Source organism: Candida pseudojiufengensis (genome assembly GCF_024610245.1).
Source record: "Candida pseudojiufengensis strain CBS 10847 chromosome Unknown scaffold9, whole genome shotgun sequence".
Taxonomy (NCBI): domain Eukaryota; kingdom Fungi; phylum Ascomycota; class Pichiomycetes; order Serinales; family Debaryomycetaceae; genus Lodderomyces; species Lodderomyces pseudojiufengensis.
The window spans coordinates 148,972-167,177 of record NW_026261525.1 but is presented as its reverse complement, the minus strand read 5'-3'; the positions used below and the strand labels follow the sequence as shown (position 1 = coordinate 167,177).

Genomic DNA, 18,206 nt, shown 5'->3' with positions numbered 1-18,206 from the left:
CCCAACGAAAGCAAAAGTAATTTTTAAATCAATACACTTTGGGACTAAATATATACTTGTTGTAATTGACACACTCTCCTGCTAAGTTCATCTGTTACATGTTTCCCTCGTGATAAAGCACATTCGTGTTGTAACAAAGGGTAAAGCATTCTTAATTTACTTGAACATGTTCAGGTGTATTTGGAGTGACAACTATTTGATCAAGCCATGTATAATTGATTTGACACAGTGTAAGGTTCAGGTGCGTGTAGCTAATCACGATTCAGACTATATATAAAAGTTAATCATCTGAATCTAGATTAACTCCTGATTAGCTCATGCACAAAACAGAAAAGTTTTCAGAATAAAATAAAGTTAAATTGTCAGACTATGTTTCGAAGTGCGTATGATTTATTAGTTTGGTAGAGGTTTGGTGGAAGTTTTGTAGCTTTATAATGTAGGAAGAATATAACAATACGCGAGTTTTTACAACTTTGTATTAGAATTTTTTTTTCTTCCATGATTGTTCGTGCTTTTTTGCTTCATGCACTTTCGTTAATTATGAATTAGGCATTGGATTGTACTTGTTTGTCGCCTGCATTGTTATTCGACAACCATAGCTTACATTCTGTTGTAATTCGTTAAAATTCTGGTACGCTGAGCTCAATCCGCTGGTCATAAATTTAAAAACTAGGTTGATTAGATTGATCCGATTTTATGAGCCTGGTGTGGTTGAGTCTGTTATGCTGAGTGAGCCGAATTACAGTTTTTTGAAAGCTTTTTCTCCAAAACAAGCATTATTTAAGTATCTATGTGTGATCGAGGATGTTTCCCTTTAAAGCTATGCTCGTCTTGGTTTGTTTCCTGCCATGCATAGTTTTATTTTTATCATGGCTGTATTGCTTGATATGCTGTGTTGTGATATGCTGAATTTGTTTTGTTTGGAACGCTCGATTACATTATCGTGATATGCTTGGTTACGTTAGTTTGGTATGCTCGATTTTACTTTCTTGATATGCCGAGTTTTATTTATTTGATATGCTCGATTTTACTATTTTGCTATGCTTGATTTTTTTATTTCGATATGCTGAGTTTGTTTAGTTTGATATGCTTAGTGTGATTAGTTTGATATGCTCGATTTCGTTTGTTTGGTATGCTCGGTGTACTATTTTGTTATGCTAACATTTATGTTGAGCTTGAATTTGTTATGCTCTATGCTTGTTGTGTTTGATTTTTGAGTTCGTTACTCTATGTGGAGAGTTTGTTGAGCGAAATTTTGTTTAACATAGTCTCCATTAGCTTATAAGCTCTGGACCTTGCATGGCGTGAACTTTCGAAGCTAGACTGATACTATTCAGGTTATTATCGTGTATTTATTAACCGTTGTCAATTTATTAGGCTCGAATGAGATAATAACAGGCATATCGTAAGGTTTAGGCTTACTATAGAGTTACATGCTCGAAAAGTTAATTGTATGTAGGTACGATTGTTCAAAGGATTTTGTTATGCCCCCAAAAGATCTTTGTTATGCCTTAAAGGATTTTTGTTATGCAAAGTTGGATTTTTTGTTATGCATCACAGGATTTTTGTTATGCGAAACATGTAGAGCATATCAAATTATCTGAAACATCCGTACCTCAGAAACATATAGCATATCAAATTTGTTGCAAAATCCGTACCTATGAAATATGCAGCATATCAAAGTATTTGTAACATCCGTGCCTACGAAAAATATAGCATTACAAATTATCTGAAAGAGATGATTTGCTATGAGTTGACAGATATTTAGACTTTAATGATTATTTACTAATAATTTGTGTTGTTCGATGGTCCGAAACCAGTATGAATTAGGTTTTTTCATGAAGTTAGATTCCAGAAGGATCAAATTTTGATTTGAGATAATTTGAATTAAGTTTATGAACTCGCCAGTAAACATACTCAAATGTATGAAAATTTAAGTCCCCGAAGTAACATAATTCAGATACAGTGGCAATCATGAAATTCAACCTTCTTCCGTGATCAGATTCGGTGGTACTGTGGAATGCAAACACACCCCAGCTTCGTTAGGATTTAGATTCGTAGTTTCTGATAAAAGGTCACACGTATGCTATTTCTCTTATCCAACAATAAGCCCGACAGGGATTGATCATATGTGGCTCTTTTCCTTTCCATCTCTTGGCTCCATAATCCCGATCCTTGTAAAATGATACGATTGATGGGATGTGCCAATTGTTACCAGAATAAGTTGGAACCAAATTCGGATACTACATATGTTTTCGCTTTGGTCGCCTTTTCAGTTGAGTTGACATCTCTTCTGCTGACCCAACTTTCTCTATTCGAGTTAAAATATCCTTCGTATCAAGCTTGCTTACTTTTCTCTGTTTTTCATTCATAATGTGATTATCTAAGAAATATTGAGCGATGCCATTTTAATACTCTTTGACACTTTTAGTTTAACGTGAAAACTTAAGGTCTTGTGTCTGACTTTTTTGCTGTATTCGTTTTTAACTGAGAGCTGAACTATTAAAACCAAAATCTGCGACTGTTATAATACCGTTGGTCAAAATGCTACTTCAAATTCCATAATCTTAGTTGTGCTAGCTGCAACTTGCGCTTTGTTTCTTGTAAAATACCTTTTCAGTATATCTTTGTTCTCCTAATTCAACACGCATTTAGGTCTGTCCCAAGTTATATGAAGTTTCGGAGTGGCCTTACATGGATAATAAGGCTCGTGATTTCTATATCTCAACATAGGTAATTCATAAGTTTCTAATCCCTAATTGTTCGATGTAGCTCTCATTGACTTTTGTCAAAATTTTCTCCACTCCCAAGCCTTCACTATTCTTAGTCCAGCAGACTTATTCTCTATCTACCATTTTGTTGGAAATGTGATGAACTGGTTGCTATTTTGATTTCTCTCAACTATTTTTGTTAGCAAGTCGAAACGATTTCCATAATTGATCTTGCTTGAATCCTAATTGTTCCAAAATATTACATAGATACTTTGCTTTGGATGTGAGGTACTTTAGCCATGCGTCTAACTAGCTTATTACAATATATGTCAACTGCAACTATAGTTGATTCTTTCCTAATTTACTTAGAATTGTAGAAAGTAATGAGAACATTTTTAACCACATTTTTGTTTTTGTGAACCGATTCTGAAACAATTTTGAGAAATTTGCTCTTAAATTAAGTTAAAATGATATTACAGTAATCTAAACGGATGATACAACTGCAATTGGTAATTGCATTAAATTTCATTTCAAGCTCAATTCAAGACATAGTTTTTTTCATCAAATTGCTTTTATAATTAATTTGCTAAAGCAATAATATTCTAGGGGTTACTCAATGTCCATTACATATAATTACTGCAAAGTACAACTCGAGTCAAGTCCCTTCTGATCGTTAATGCAACGCCATTAGTGTTCCTAGATACCTCAACTGTGACAGCAACTCGATCTTGATAAAATAACTTTCAGTATAATGTAGTATCGAATTTTCTGCTACAACATTTCCCTCTGAGGTTTCTCGTGATACTGAATTCAACTTGAATTTTTGCAAAATGAAAGAGTAATAGAAGAGATACAAGATACTGTACAGTAAAATTTTATACATTACTATGTATTTATGTATTAGTAAACATTTCTTTTTGAGATGCTTCAAAATTAATAGCTTGACTTTTGAAATCATCCACCGTGAATAATTTTGATGAATTTGAAGTTTTTAAATAATCAAATAAAAATTTTAAGGCTGGTTCAACTCTATAATCAAATGAAAACATTCCTCTATTAAAATCAAAATCATATGCATGATTTATATTAGTTAAATATTCTTCTTTTACTTCTTCATTATTTTGCTGTTGATTTCTCGAACCTTCATATTTTGTTCTATATTGTTGTATTCTAACTTTTTGACTATGATTTTCATGTTCAATTAATTTTTTAAAGGTATTAGTTTTGGAACTTATATGATTACAAAATTCAATTAATACTGGGTAATTGTAAATATTAACAATAGTGTTGATTGTAAAATTAGTTATCATTACTTCTTTAAAATCTATTTTAGCATGTTTCAACATTGCAATATCCTTAATAGATTCTTTATTAATATCATGTTCTGACTTAATTGATTCAATATATTTTTCACCAGGTTTTAAAACAGTATCAGCAGATAAGTAATGTGAAAGTATTTGTTGTCTTGAATTGAAAAATTTAATGACTCTAACTAATTTAGCAGCTAAATTTGAAAGAAAATAATATTGAGTTTCATCAGGTATTTCAGTTCTCAGAAACTTAAAGATGTTATAATCATAATCAAAATGTGGGAAAACAATATTCCAAGTATCAACCAAGAATGTACCTCTAATGATTGGAAAAACATTAGCCAAGGCTTTGGCAACAGCGATATAAAATAAATAAAATGATCTTTTTAAAGGTGTCATATCTCTCCCAATAGATATAGCATGACTTGGAATTATGGTAAGCCATTTATTTATCAACTCATAAAACAATGAAGGAGAAAAATATTTGATACTCTGTGAATGACCATGAAGATTATTTTTTGACTTGTAGAATTGATCAATATATAAGAACCTTGGATATAAGTTTTCAATTAAATCTTTCAAAAAATTTTCAAATTCAATGAAATGCCTCACAATATATCCATTACTTTGTGAAGTCAAGTTTGTATTATAATTAATAAATTTCTTAAAAATTGAAAAATTCTCACTTAACTCCAAAATTACATCAAACTTATAGTCTGGAATCATACAAGCAGATGTATGATTTCTTAAAGCATGCAATATGAAATGTATAGATGGTTCAACATTTTGTATGATTTTATATTCATTTAAACAATTCCATAATAGTGACGCTGATCCGGCATGAAACAAAATACCAGCTTTTGCACTTGCTTGGGAGTGTATAAACAATGACCAACCAGCGTACCAAGACAAAACAGTTGTACTTTCAATTTCTGAACTTCCAACTGATTCTCGTAATTCCTTTATAAGTTTCCCGAAATAATAAAATGATTTTTTGGTCAAAACTTGATGAATTTCTGGTGTAAAACAAGTTACACTACTAGCAGATTTGATTGAATGATTACTAACTTTTAAAATTACATTTAATGCTCTATCAATGAAGAAAGAGAAGAAAATATTTTCCAAATTCATAGCTTTAGCATAAACATAACCCCATAATTCTTTACTATTTTGTCTCGACCAATCCGGATGAGCCTGCAGTAAAGGCATATTAAATTTATATTTCGTTTTATTTTTTGAAAACAAAGGCTTGAAATGGTCTGTATAATGTAATAGTCTGAATGTGGTAGGTTTGATTATAGCATTAGCTAAAGGTCTTCCAATATTTGCTCCATCTAGTGAGTCATAACTATGATCAGAATTTTTTTGATAAATGTCAATACCAAAATGTTGAGCAAAGATAGCTTGAGATTGTTCAAAACTATCGACTGATTGAGTATCTGAATCAACATTAGCTTTGCCTATAGCTGCATCAAATTCACCATCAATATATGCTTGATTCAAATTCTTCTTCCCTCTATTTGTAACTGGAGAGTCATACTCCATATAACTTTTTGAAAACTGTAATTCATGACGAGAAGTTGAAAATTTCTTAATGGAGTCCTTGTAGACGGCCAAGTTTAAATCTTGATCCATCATGGGTAATTCCAAAAGTGATTCGATATCTTGTTCCTTGTTGATATTAAAAATATTCGGTGGAGATTTGGTAGTACCATTTTGATTTGGAATATAAGAAGCTTCATAATTTGAAAATAACTGAATTGCATTATTTGGAGTTTCCGAATATGGGGAAGAGTCCAATGAAGATATTGATTGACTATTCACCGGAGGAGTTATAATGGGACCAATGTTGGCAAACAATTCAGGAGATTCTGGATTTAATAATGATACAGGTAATTTCCCATTATTTTTTAAAAAGTCAGTTGATTTTTTCTTATCAGATCCAACGTACAATATGTTTGTATTAGATGCAACCGTTGCTCCATCTTCTGTCTTCACTTTCAGCGTTGAGTTAGATGGTTGTTGGGAATACTGTAAATTCACATCTACATTTTCTAGGTCTTGAGATTCTTTCAAGGATTCTTTCACTTTTTGAGTTGAACGTTGATTTTCCAATAATTCAGAATCAATAACAGAATCATTTGGTTTATCTAAAGTGGAACTACCTTGTGGAACCACTGTCGAATTGAGTGAGCCAGTGGGATTGATCGTGGAAGTATTTGAAGTTACACCTTTTATGTTGTTGTTATTTGTTGGACTTTGAGAGTGTATTTGTTGTAAATGCGGTATTGTTTGTGGTTGTGAGTGATAAGGTTGTTGCAAATGCGATTGATAAGGATGATAATATGGGGTTTGTTGATACTGCTGTTGAGGATTTTGTTGATGTTGTTGATATAATTGTTGATGCTGCTGTAGTGACGCAAAACTTCCATTAGGACTCTTTATAATTGAATTTTGTCTACTATGTATCAAACTTTCCTGCCTCGGTATGTTATAAACACCTTCAACTTTACCCATCAAATAATTAGTATTATTGTATTCAAAATTTGTAGCAGTAAAAGAAGAAGTTTCATTGACTGTAGTAATTGTTCCTTCTTCCATATCCTTTTTCTGATTTTTTCTTCTTATTTTATCCAATTTATCTTCAGGAAAATCTAAATATCCACATCTATAATTCTTTTTAACACAATTATGACAAGATGGTAATTCTTCAGTACATTTAATTCTTTTTTGCTTACAATTCGGACATCCATCTCTTGAATTTTTATGCGTTCTTCGACTTTTTCTTTCTTTCAATTTAGATTCCATTACATATGGGTCAGGATGTGGTTGTTGAGGTATATTTTGGGAGTAAGGCCTAATTTGTTGGTGTGGAATAGATTGAATATTATTCGGAGCCATTGGTCCTTGCACTACTTGTTGTTGCTGTTGTTGCTGTTGCTGTTGCTGTTGCTGTTGTTGTTGTTGTTGTTGTTGCTGTAGTTGCAACTGCTGATGGTGGTGATGAGGAGAATATTGATTATGATTTGGATGTATTTGATGAGGTAGAGGATTATGATAACTTGTTGGTTGCAACTGTTGATGTAAAGGTGGTAATATAGGAGGTAATTCTGGTCTTTGTTGTCTATTTAAAATCAAAGGAGGTTGAAAATGATTTTGTTGTTCGTGCTGTCGATAATTATTGTTCATATTATTGTTGTTGTTGTTGTGATTATTATTATTCCCATTATTTGAAGACATGACAATGTTGTGTCTTTTTACTTAGTTTTTGGGTTTGACTATTCGACTTGATATATTAACTATTGATTAATTAATAAAGACTATTTTAAATCCCTCTATAATCTTAGATGAAAATGTATCAATAAGATGAACAGTATGAAAAAGAATGAAGTTAATCTTTAGATATAAAACAAAAAGTAAGAACTGAATATGAAAAATATGATAAGTTGATGATTCAGATGTTTGATGTGAAATGAAGTATCATGTATTAGTATTTAGTGGTTATTGTTGTTAATGTTAATGCTAGTGTTATTGATACAGTTGCCGCTGTTGTTGATGTTGTTGAAATGAAATATGGAATGGATTTAGTTTAGTTTAATGGTTTTAAATTCTAATTTAACTAATATCTAATTCTATTTCTTATTAAAGTTATTAATTTAAAATAAAATTGTTTAATTTTTTCTTCTTTAGTCCAATTTAAATTTTCCATACAAAATTTCATTTCATAGATCGGGTGCTACCACATACAATTAAATAAATTAATGAAAGTTCCAGGTCTACTATTTATTATCATGAAATACGTGCGCTAGACACTATAACTTGGAATTTTGCAGCTACTAATAGTCAGGTAAATTATCTAAATCCAGTCTTAACAACCTGCTTTGTTTTTCTTACTCGCTTCTTCAATGTAAATAAGTATTATCACGCTAAACTCTTTTAATTCGTTATTACCCCTTAAGCATCAATTTGACAGCTACTATAATAATAATATTTCAATTTTACGAACCTTTAATTATTTAGTAGTATCAACGCATCGAGTTGAATCTCAATTCGAATTAGGAATGTAAATACAGTTTAATGACAAATAAAGTTTCAAGAGAATTTATCAAGTGTTAATGTATTAAAGATATTACGTATCGAATAAATTAAATATATTATAGAAAAATTAAATTATAAACAAAATTAAAATCATTAAAATAACTAGTAATACCAATTTGGAAAAATTAAATTGAAGTAAGTAAGATATAAAAAGTTTAAAACCAATCCAATAATTAAACTGAATGAAATTCAAGTAGATCCTGATATAAGGAGTATAATCCCATTCCAATTTAATTCATAATTTTAATTAAATTCAAAAGAAATTAAACTCTAATAGCTTCTTCATAAGTTGGTGGAGGACCAGTAAATACAATTTGTCCCTTTTCATTATAAGTAGCATTAGAATCACTAACATCAACACCTTGTTTTAAGGCTTTATTAATTTCAATTTCAGCTAATCCCATTGGATCTTTAGCAATCCATATATGAGGTTCTTCAGCACTTACTGATGGATCATCATAAGCATGTCTTATAAATTCTGGATTATATTCAATATAATTAAAATAAGAATTTGGCATTAAATTTCTAATCATATCAAAAGTTTGAGTTTTTGGTTGAAAAAAGATTTTTAACCATGATACTCCTTTACCAGGTGCTCCAACTACTCCTTTTGCTGCATTAGTTGCTGTATTATTATTGTTTGAAGAATTTCCATTATGTCCACCAGCTTTTTCTTCATCAACATTATTTGGTTGATTTTCAAATGGTCCATTACCAGTTGATCTAGTAGTAGAATCACCACCTTTTGTAAATTCTTTTTCACTTTCAATTTTACCAACTTTAGTATCAACAGCTGAAGAATCTGATCCACGATGATCAAAAACTGTCGAATTACCATCAACAGCTGATATAGCTTGAGGAGAAGTAGCATTTTCTAAAGGATATTTATATGGTACAACTTGATCTTTAATATCTGCACCATTTAATCCTAATTGATTACCACCATCCCAATAATTTTTACCTTCAGTTTGAATTTCTTTATAACCTTGATCATACATTGGATAAGTATAAGTTGAATCACCAGCAGCATATTTAATAGCTGAAATTGGTACAGCATCAGAAACAGTTAAAAATCTTCTTTTCATCCAATATTTAGCAATTATAGTTACAATTATTATAACACCTTCTAATGCAACACATGCCCAATTTTTAGTAAATACAAAAAGAGCAGTAATCCATAATTGAGCTAAAAATAAACCGGTAAATAATTGAAATAATGATTTAACATAATTTGAACCTCTTGCATCAACTTGACTTGGTTTCAAAACATAAACAAAAGTATAAATATAAGCAAAATAAAATAATATAAAAGCAATTGCAGTAAAACCTAAAATTAATGGAGCAATAACTGAATAAGATAATGCAATAACTGTTAATAATTGGAAATTTGGATATAAAACTGCAAATCCTGGTTGTCCTAAAGTATTCCATCTAGTCCATTTAGCTCTTGGTGTACCATCTAAAATTCTACCTAAAATTTTTGATAAAATTAATGGAACTAATTGTAACAAAACACCAGAACTAATAGTTAAACCTTGAAGACATAAATATGCATAATAGAAATTAACTGATGGTGGGAATCTTTGAGATAATTGTTGCATTGCTGAACCTGGATCTTTAACAATTTCTTGAGCAACTGATGCAGCTGATGAACCAAGAGCAATAGCAAGGAAAACATTAACAATTTGAAAAGCATAAAACCATGATTGACAATATTCATTAACTTGTTGAACTGTTAATTTTCCTGAAATACGACCCATCCATTGAATAACTGGTGGTACTAATGACATTAAGATTGATAAAGCAACAACTGGTAATAAACCTGTGATTACACCCATAATAACATTTGGCATATTATTAATAAATTTTAAAAATGGAACTTTTTCAGTTAAAAAATTAATATTTGAAATTGCACCAACAACAGCAACCGGAATACACCAAAATATAATCATTAAAGTTAAAAAAGTATTTGCTAAAATATTTTTAATTCTTCTTGAATTTGGAGTTAATTGTAAATTTTTCCAAATAATATCATCTGGAGCAACACCAGTAACTCTTTTAACACCTTTAAATTCTTTATTATATGGAATTGCTTGATAAGCCTTTTGTAATTCTAATTGAGAAGGAAATTCAATAAATACAGCTGGAATTTGTTTATTAGTAGCATATTCAGCTTGTTGTTTAGCTATAGTTTTATTTAATTCACCTAAATGTTCAGCACCATAATTTAAAGTATCAACCTTTTTACCAATAATTGGCTTTAATTTATGAGTTGGTCTTTTTTTACCATTTTTTAAATATTTATCAAGATCATCAATAGGTTCTGGAGCAGGTTTATTCTTTTTTAAACATTTATTTCTTAATTTAACAGCTTTTGTAATAACTTTATTTAAAGCTCCTTCATATTTATTAGCTAATTTTGATCTTTCTTCGCATTCTTTATCTAATTTTTTATAATCTCTACCATACCATATATTTGTTGCAGTGGGGAAATAAGTTCTTAAATTATCATCAGTTAATTTAGTAGTTGATAACTCAGTAAGTAATAAAGTTCTTGAACTTAATAATGAATCATATAAAGGAGTAGTTTGTAAAACATGTCTATAAGTAGTATAATAAACCAATTCACGATAAGTTAGAAATATTACAGCACCAAATAAAATCCATGATAAAAATACATGAGCAAAAGTTCTCCATTTATTTCTAACATTTGCAATGGTTAATATATCAAAACCAGCAATAGTTGAACCTGGTTGATTATTATTACCATTTGTAACGTTGACTGGAAATAATATTGGCCAAGTAATTATAGCTCCCAAAATACATATACAACAAAATTCAAATAAAAATCTTAAAAAAAAATAACCATCAGTACCAGCATATTGAATAATATAAGTTTCAGGTTTATGAAGTAATGAAGTTAACCAACTAAATAGACCAGTCGCTGGTTGTTGTGGTTGTAAATCATTTGGAACAGATTTAACAATTGAACGTGGTTCATAAACTCTTTTTTGAGTTTTACGAATTGCAACAAACGCTAAAAGAAATACAACTGATATAACCAAAGTTGGAATTAAAGTTGATACAAATTGAGAAGCTGAACTATTTGTTGATTGAGGATCTGACATAGTAATGTAGTGATGTGAATTGAGTTATGAATAGTTCAACTAATAATGTTGATAGTTTGTGGAGTAGTTATCGGTAGTCTGTAATACAGTTGGTTAATGAATAAAAGAAATATAAATGAAATTTGGTTTGCTATTTTAGATGTGATTTGTTTTGATTTATTTATTGATTAACTAAATATGTATTTTGTGTAATATGTACCTGTTTATATTCCTAATGAAATTTTAAATAAATTTTAGAAATCAATTGGTCTTACCAAATCACTAATGAATTGAAATGAAAAAAACTTATTTATAAACAGTAATGATAAAGTTGTTTGAAAAATATATAAAGAAACAAAATCAATAAAGAAAAATTAGAGTATATAAATATCAAATACAAGTATCATCAAAAAATTTTAAAAAAATAAACTTACTTAACTTATTCAACTTACAAGTTAATTCAATTGAATTTTAACTGAAATTTCAAATAAAATACTACTCATTACATAACACATCATACATATTATAAATATATATAGAATAGACTAATAATATGTTGAAGTAGTAGAGAGATCAGCCGTATTGGAAAAAAAGAATTTAATCTAACCATTTTTTCATGATACATCCCATATTTAATATATAATAAAATATTATATTAAACATGAAACTTATGATTGAAACTTGCTTTCTTTGAGGATAATAAAATCATGAAAGGGTTAGGTCTCTTCATTAATTAAAAAAACATGTTGTATCTATGAATTTGAAATTAACCAATTAGAATTACTCTCACATACATAAATAATAATAATAAAGTTTTTGAATGTTTGGAATTTCCTTGATCCAAATCTCCCTCGAGAATTTTTAAATTTAAGTCAATAAATTTTAAATAAAGTATTTGAAAGTCAATACGAAAGGAAAATTAAAGTTGGTGCTGGATTTTAAAAAAAAGCAAATATAAAATATTATTTTTGTATCATCAATTTTTTCTCTTCTCTAAGGTTTAATTACATCATTTTTAAAGCTTCAGAGCCTTCTTTAATACTAACTATTTCCTTTTAAGTTAAGTTACATTTTAAATTTCATATTCATAAATATTATACGTACGTATGTATGTATAATGACTCTTTTGTGTAACTGAACATATTTTTAGGTCCCTCGAAGAATGCTCGTGAGTCTTTCTTAAATTCTTGAATCCAGCTCATGAAACCCATCTAAACATGGTGTCGAGTATTACATGATGTTCTGCTCATTTATTTCTAATCCATTTAATAGGTACTCCAATTATGTTCAATGATTCTGTTTCAGATTTTAACTTACACACCGGATTTAATGCAAAAAAAAAAAAAAAAAAATTAATTTATCCTTGAAACATTTTTGAGTAATATTCTTTATAACACAAAAACCAGCTTAAAGACGTACAGAATTCAAAAGTCAAAAGTTTGGCGTGGAGTGTAAATTTAAAATACAAAAATATGGAGGAATAAGTTTGATAATCCTTTTTAATTAAAATTCGTCTTACAAAACGCGAAAACTTATAGTAATACCGTAATTTAGTGTGTGTGTTATTTTTAGTTTGTTTCATAATTAAACTTTAACGTCAGATAAACATTGACATAATATATTAAGTAGAATTCATTTTCCTCAAACTAAGTGAACTTATTAATTGTTCTGGCCAATTGTTTATTTTTTATGCTTGAAAAATTTGAAAACGCAAGGTCAAGTAATTTCTTTTTTATATATGTCTACATTGATTACATATATGAGCTTACTCACTTGTTATGTAGTCTATATAATAAGAATTAATTGTCATATGAAAAACTCGATGAAAAATTGTAAAAGCAATTGCTATTTTTAAAATATTAATCATGATTTAATATTTTTGAAATCATTTGTTCTCTAAGCATATTCCTTATCTAAATTTGCTTTTTACACATAAATTCAACCGTTATGTAAGTAGGGTGAGGGCTCATATCTTTGAATAGAATAAAACGCACGTAATATATTAAATTGAAAAAGTTAATTTTGCTAAATTGTTACAAAGTATATTTAATAGGTCCATGGTTACAAGTTACTACGAGTTTTTATTGAGATGTTGAAACTTTTTTCATAACTATTGCATTGAATACTGTTTCATTTCATTTTTAAATATTTGTAAAGAACGACATCATTTTACATTACATTATACTTCTTTAAATTTGAAATTTACTAGCAAAGCCTCGTTGAATTCGCGGAATTTCGTTTAAGTATTTTTATTATTCGTGTAATTCACATTCAATAAAACATCCGTACCGACATATTAAAGTTTTTTAAATTACAAACCTCAAAACATTTAAGTTTATATTCACTTTTTGTAGATCTATGAATTACATCGGTGACATCAGTCAATGTCTGAAGAAGTATTACCTGGAATATTATATCCATACTGTAAGACATTTAGAGTTGGTTTAGTTGAAACTAACGCGAGGTTTGGTTCATGACATGAAATTAATTTTGGTAGCATGCTTCAGTTCAGATGTAGATACAAGGTTTACTTAGATTTGAGACTATCCAGAAAACATCGAATTCTAAATTTTTTGACGATAAGTTGCCCTTGATTTATGACCTTTATGTGTTGTATTTCAGTATCAGAATCTGGAGAAATATTATTTTTACGTCAGTGTCTATATAATCCTTTGCTAAACATACTTTATAAAAATTTTGCAACCAATTTTTTGCAACATTGTGGTATTTAATGTAGATATAAGTCTTTATTTTTATATCAAAGCACTCAAAATGGACATTTCATCTGAAAAATGAGTTTGAAGTTGTTGATCAAACACTGGAAGTATATATATTGAATGACCAAATTAAAATTAAAATTTATGAATTGGCGACAAGAAAGTTACTTTACATACCACTTTTTATCATTAAGTTGAGAGTTTTCACAGCATTTCAGTTCTGAGACGAGTTTCAAAATAAAATGAATGTGACTTTGGGTGTTAAGCTTCATATAGTCTGTCAAGTTTATTAATCTTTGTTCTCATTTAAAAAATTCAAAATTTATTTTACAACACTTTTCATCACTCAAAATGATCTTACATTTGATAATATTAATTGGTTGGTTCACCAAAATATATTGTTTTCAAAATTTATTTACTGGAACAGATTTTCATTTTAAAGATTATGATCAATTATATAATTATACAAATGGTAATATAAATTCAAACAGTATAGTTCATTATAAAAATATTGAAGAATTACAACAAAACTTGAAAGAATTTTACAGTAATTATGATTCTTCTACGACAACTATTTTATTTCATTTAATCGATGATGATCATTATTTAATTCCAGATACAATTGATTTTTCAACTAAATATTCAACAAATAAAGATTCAACTTTATTCAAAAGTGTTGCAAAAAATTCAGACTCAAACATTCCACAAAATTGGATTGAATTTTATACAACAAATATTCATCATTATATTGATCCAAAGGGAATTGAAATCCAAACATTAACTACTGTCAATAGTGAATATGCTAGAGGAGAAGTTGCTTATTCTTTGGGTTCATTAAAAAGAATTGCTACTGAATATGATATGAATACAAGTTTATTTTTAGGTTTAAATATTTTTATTGGTGGAATTATTGGATTAAGATTTGCACCAGAAATTAATTTTAGTTCAAGTTATTCAACTTTTTATACATGTCCAGTTACAAGTGGTAAAACAGTATTAATAAAAGTATATCCTTATATCACAAATTTAAATCCTTATTATAAAAATTTAAAATGGAATAATAAATTAAAGAAATTTGTAACAAATTTTAAATTTACAAAATTAGATAAAGTTAAATTATTTACAATGACTGGATTGGAAGATGTTGAATGTGTGTATATTTAGTTAATAGTCGAATTAATTTAACATTAATAAAATGATACATTCAATTGTATACAAACAAACACTTATCCTCTTCTTGCAATAGTTGACACTGTAAGTAATAGGAATAGTGGCACAATTTTATAATAGCTTTAAAAACAAGCTCTTTATAAGCAAACAAATACCATCACTTAAATATGTACTGAAGTAGAAACACCTTCTGCAGCATCATTTAATTTAGTAGCAACATCAACATTACTTGGTTTAATATATTGTTCAGCAATTGGTTTAATAATAGTTCCATAAACAAGATTAGCACCACCAAAACCTGGAATACCAATATATAATAAGAAAACAGTTTTAAATAAATAATAAAATGGAACCCAATATAATATAGCACTTGACCAAAATTCAATAACATTTAAAAATGCAAAAACAACCCAATAAGTTAATAATTGAGTATCATCTTTTGAAGTTTTAGTTTGTAAAGCTAAAATTGAATAATAACCTGGAATAATAAATCCTGCAAAATTTGATAATAATTGACCAATTCCTCCAATATTTAAAAATATTAAAAAGAAATATATTCCAAATAATCCTAATACAGCATATGATCTTGGTAAACCTGTTTGAGCTTCAAAATGATTTAATAATGGTAAACCTTTAGTACTCTGGGGAACGAATTGTTAGTATTACTAAATTTTAAAAATATCTTAACTCGAATTCAATTCATTCAATTGAGTTCAAATTGTTATAAAATCTCAATTGAATTTAATATCTCAATTTCTGAAAGTAGAACCGATTCCAATTCAATTTTCATTTACATACTCTATCAATTTCGACTAAAACTTTTTTAATTTGATCTGGAACTCCTGCCATTGTGTATAAACTCTTTTAATTGATGATATTCTGTAAATTTTGAATCAATTGAGATGAAAATTAAAAAGAAAAAAGGGGGGGATGAATATATAAATTGTGATATCAAATTTATTAATGAAATTCTTTACAGTGGAAAAAAGAATTGATGGAAAATTTCACTAAATTTATTAAAGATTGTGTAATGTATTTTACAATTAAATATGTATGATAAATACTTTAAATAGCAAACTAAAAAAAATTCATATTATTACGTAGTGTAGAATTTATACGGTTATTAGGAATAATGTTTCATGCATTATTACAACGGAGTTTTCGTTTCACGATGGCTTTTTTACTAGTTGCACAAGACTATAAATGATTTGTGTTTCAAATTGAGTTGAAACTTCAATAATTTATCAAATTGAAGATTTAAATGTTATTTATCCGACTACAAACTTTTTATATACCCTATTAAACATAAAAGTCATTATAATGAATTTTTGAAAATCTACCTTTTTGATTTTGTTTTAACACTTCCTTCAAATCCTGCTCTTTTCTTCTTATTATGAGCAGCTGATGATTTTTTTTTATCAACTATACCAGTAAATTTTCTTAATTTTGGTTGATTTTTCCTTTTCATACCTTTACTATTCTTTCTTGCTTGTAAATTTTCTTCTCTTCTTTTAGCTCTTGCTGCAACAGTATCTTGAACAACTTGTTTTCTATCTTTCCATTCTATTTCACTTCTTAATTTTTTCTTTTCTTTTCTTTTTAAAGCTTTTTTTAATAATTTTTCATTATCTTTAACTTTTATACCTTCAGCTTGAGATATTACTCTTTGCCATTTATCTTTTTCTTTTTGTTTATTTTGTTCTTCTGGTGTCATAGAATTTAATTTTTGTTTCTTCTTTTCCAAAATTTGTAAATGAGCTTTTATATCATTATTTGATGGACCATGCTGTTTTCTTTTATCTGCAGATTTACGCATCGATGATAAATTTGATGTAAGTTGTGAACCATCCAGAAATGCTATATTCCCAAACATTACTGGATTTTCATCTTCGAGGTCTGAACCATCTGATTCATTAATATCATCGTCATCATTATCTTCTTCTTCTTCATCCTCTTCTATTTCTTCATGTTTTCTTTTTTGTTGTTTACTTAGTTCTGCTTTTCTTTTCCTTTCATTTAATATTTGTTCCCTCGAGCTTGGTGCTCCTGCTGCTTTAGTTCCAATAGCTTTTCTTTTCTCTCGCATACTATTAATCTTTTGCTCCAATCTTTCTTTTAACTTGGCTAAGTTTTCTTGTTTTTTTCTGGCTTCTTCTTCCGATAGGACTTTACCTGATTTTATTTTACTTTGATTAATCTGTATTTTCTCTTTTTTTGTTTTCTTATTATCCGTTTCCTCATCTATTTCTATTTCGTTTCCATCATCGTCAAATATTAGATTCCCATTTCCAGACAATTGTAAATCATCACCTTCAAGATCTTGAGAGCTTTCTTCCTTAATGTCTTCCACATTGTTCTCTACCTCCAGCGTTTTATCGACTTTCCCATTTGCTTCAGATTCAGCTTCGGCTTTTGCTTTTTCTTCTTGAGCTTTTCTTGATTTATTATCCATTACATCTTTCGCAGTGGCGTAAGAATTCATATATTCATCAGCATTAGTTTCATAAGACTGATTAAACTTTGCCTTTTTAGTTCTTTTAGTTTCTTCCTTCGACTTCTTCTTTTGTTGCCATTGATCTTGAGTAGCATCATCATAAAAGTATTTGGCTGGGATTAATGATAATAATCCGTCAAATGCTGTAGAATGATCTTTTAGTCGTTCCTTGAATTACTAGTTAATATCTTTAATTTTAAAAGTTCAAGCCATTTTTCATATACATACTTCTAACGTGTTACTCATTATTTATTATACTACTTTATGAATGATTGTAACTGAACCTTTACTGCTTAACTTAATTTTTTTATAGATGAGATATTTGATGATATTGTGTAACAATTATACTAATTATAATTTGCGTCTCATTTTTGCAACCATTCAAAAGATAATACTAATTGATTGAAAAGACATCTACTCTTCTATAAATTTTATGATTACATGGCTAAGAAGGATAACGAATATCTTCACTTTGGCCATCGTAGGGACATTGAAGATTTGATGAATCAATTGTCAAAATAAGACAGTAGTGTATTTGTCTCAAAAATGAGATCGTGGAATAAATATATTGGGTGAAAGTTGATAAACTTCACCAACTT

General features: G+C 28.6%; 5 protein-coding genes across 5 annotated transcripts; 1 reads left to right on the top strand and 4 right to left on the bottom strand. All coding sequences in view use genetic code 12, as the record gives it.

The window, feature by feature from the left end:
• Window positions 1-3,604: 3,604 nt before the first annotated feature.
• On the bottom strand, window positions 3,605-7,261 carry KGF55_001421 (uncharacterized protein; the record flags this gene model as incomplete). The annotated part of the gene is made up of 1 exon (XM_051755995.1): window positions 3,605-7,261. One exon carries the CDS (start codon window positions 7,259-7,261, stop codon window positions 3,605-3,607), a length of 3,657 nt encoding a protein of 1,218 aa, XP_051615732.1.
• A 1,121-nt stretch (window positions 7,262-8,382) lies between these two features.
• On the bottom strand, window positions 8,383-11,247 carry PHM7 (Phm7p; the record flags this gene model as incomplete). The annotated part of the gene is made up of 1 exon (XM_051755994.1): window positions 8,383-11,247. One exon carries the CDS (start codon window positions 11,245-11,247, stop codon window positions 8,383-8,385), a length of 2,865 nt encoding a protein of 954 aa, XP_051615731.1.
• A 3,047-nt stretch (window positions 11,248-14,294) lies between these two features.
• Window positions 14,295-15,107, top strand: KGF55_001419 (uncharacterized protein; the record flags this gene model as incomplete). The annotated part of the gene is made up of 1 exon (XM_051755993.1): window positions 14,295-15,107. The coding sequence occupies one exon, from the start codon at window positions 14,295-14,297 to the stop codon at window positions 15,105-15,107; it is 813 nt and encodes a 270-aa protein (XP_051615730.1).
• Window positions 15,108-15,274: 167 nt separating this feature from the next.
• Window positions 15,275-15,962, bottom strand: KGF55_001418 (uncharacterized protein; the record flags this gene model as incomplete). The annotated part of the gene is made up of 2 exons (XM_051755992.1): window positions 15,275-15,754; window positions 15,912-15,962. 2 exons carry the CDS (start codon window positions 15,960-15,962, stop codon window positions 15,275-15,277), a joined length of 531 nt encoding a protein of 176 aa, XP_051615729.1.
• Window positions 15,963-16,449: 487 nt separating this feature from the next.
• Window positions 16,450-17,853, bottom strand: KGF55_001417 (ribosome biosynthesis protein; the record flags this gene model as incomplete). Its single annotated transcript, XM_051755991.1, has 2 exons — window positions 16,450-17,720; window positions 17,832-17,853. The coding sequence occupies 2 exons, from the start codon at window positions 17,851-17,853 to the stop codon at window positions 16,450-16,452; spliced, it is 1,293 nt and encodes a 430-aa protein (XP_051615728.1).
• Between the last annotated feature and the right edge of the window lie 353 nt (window positions 17,854-18,206).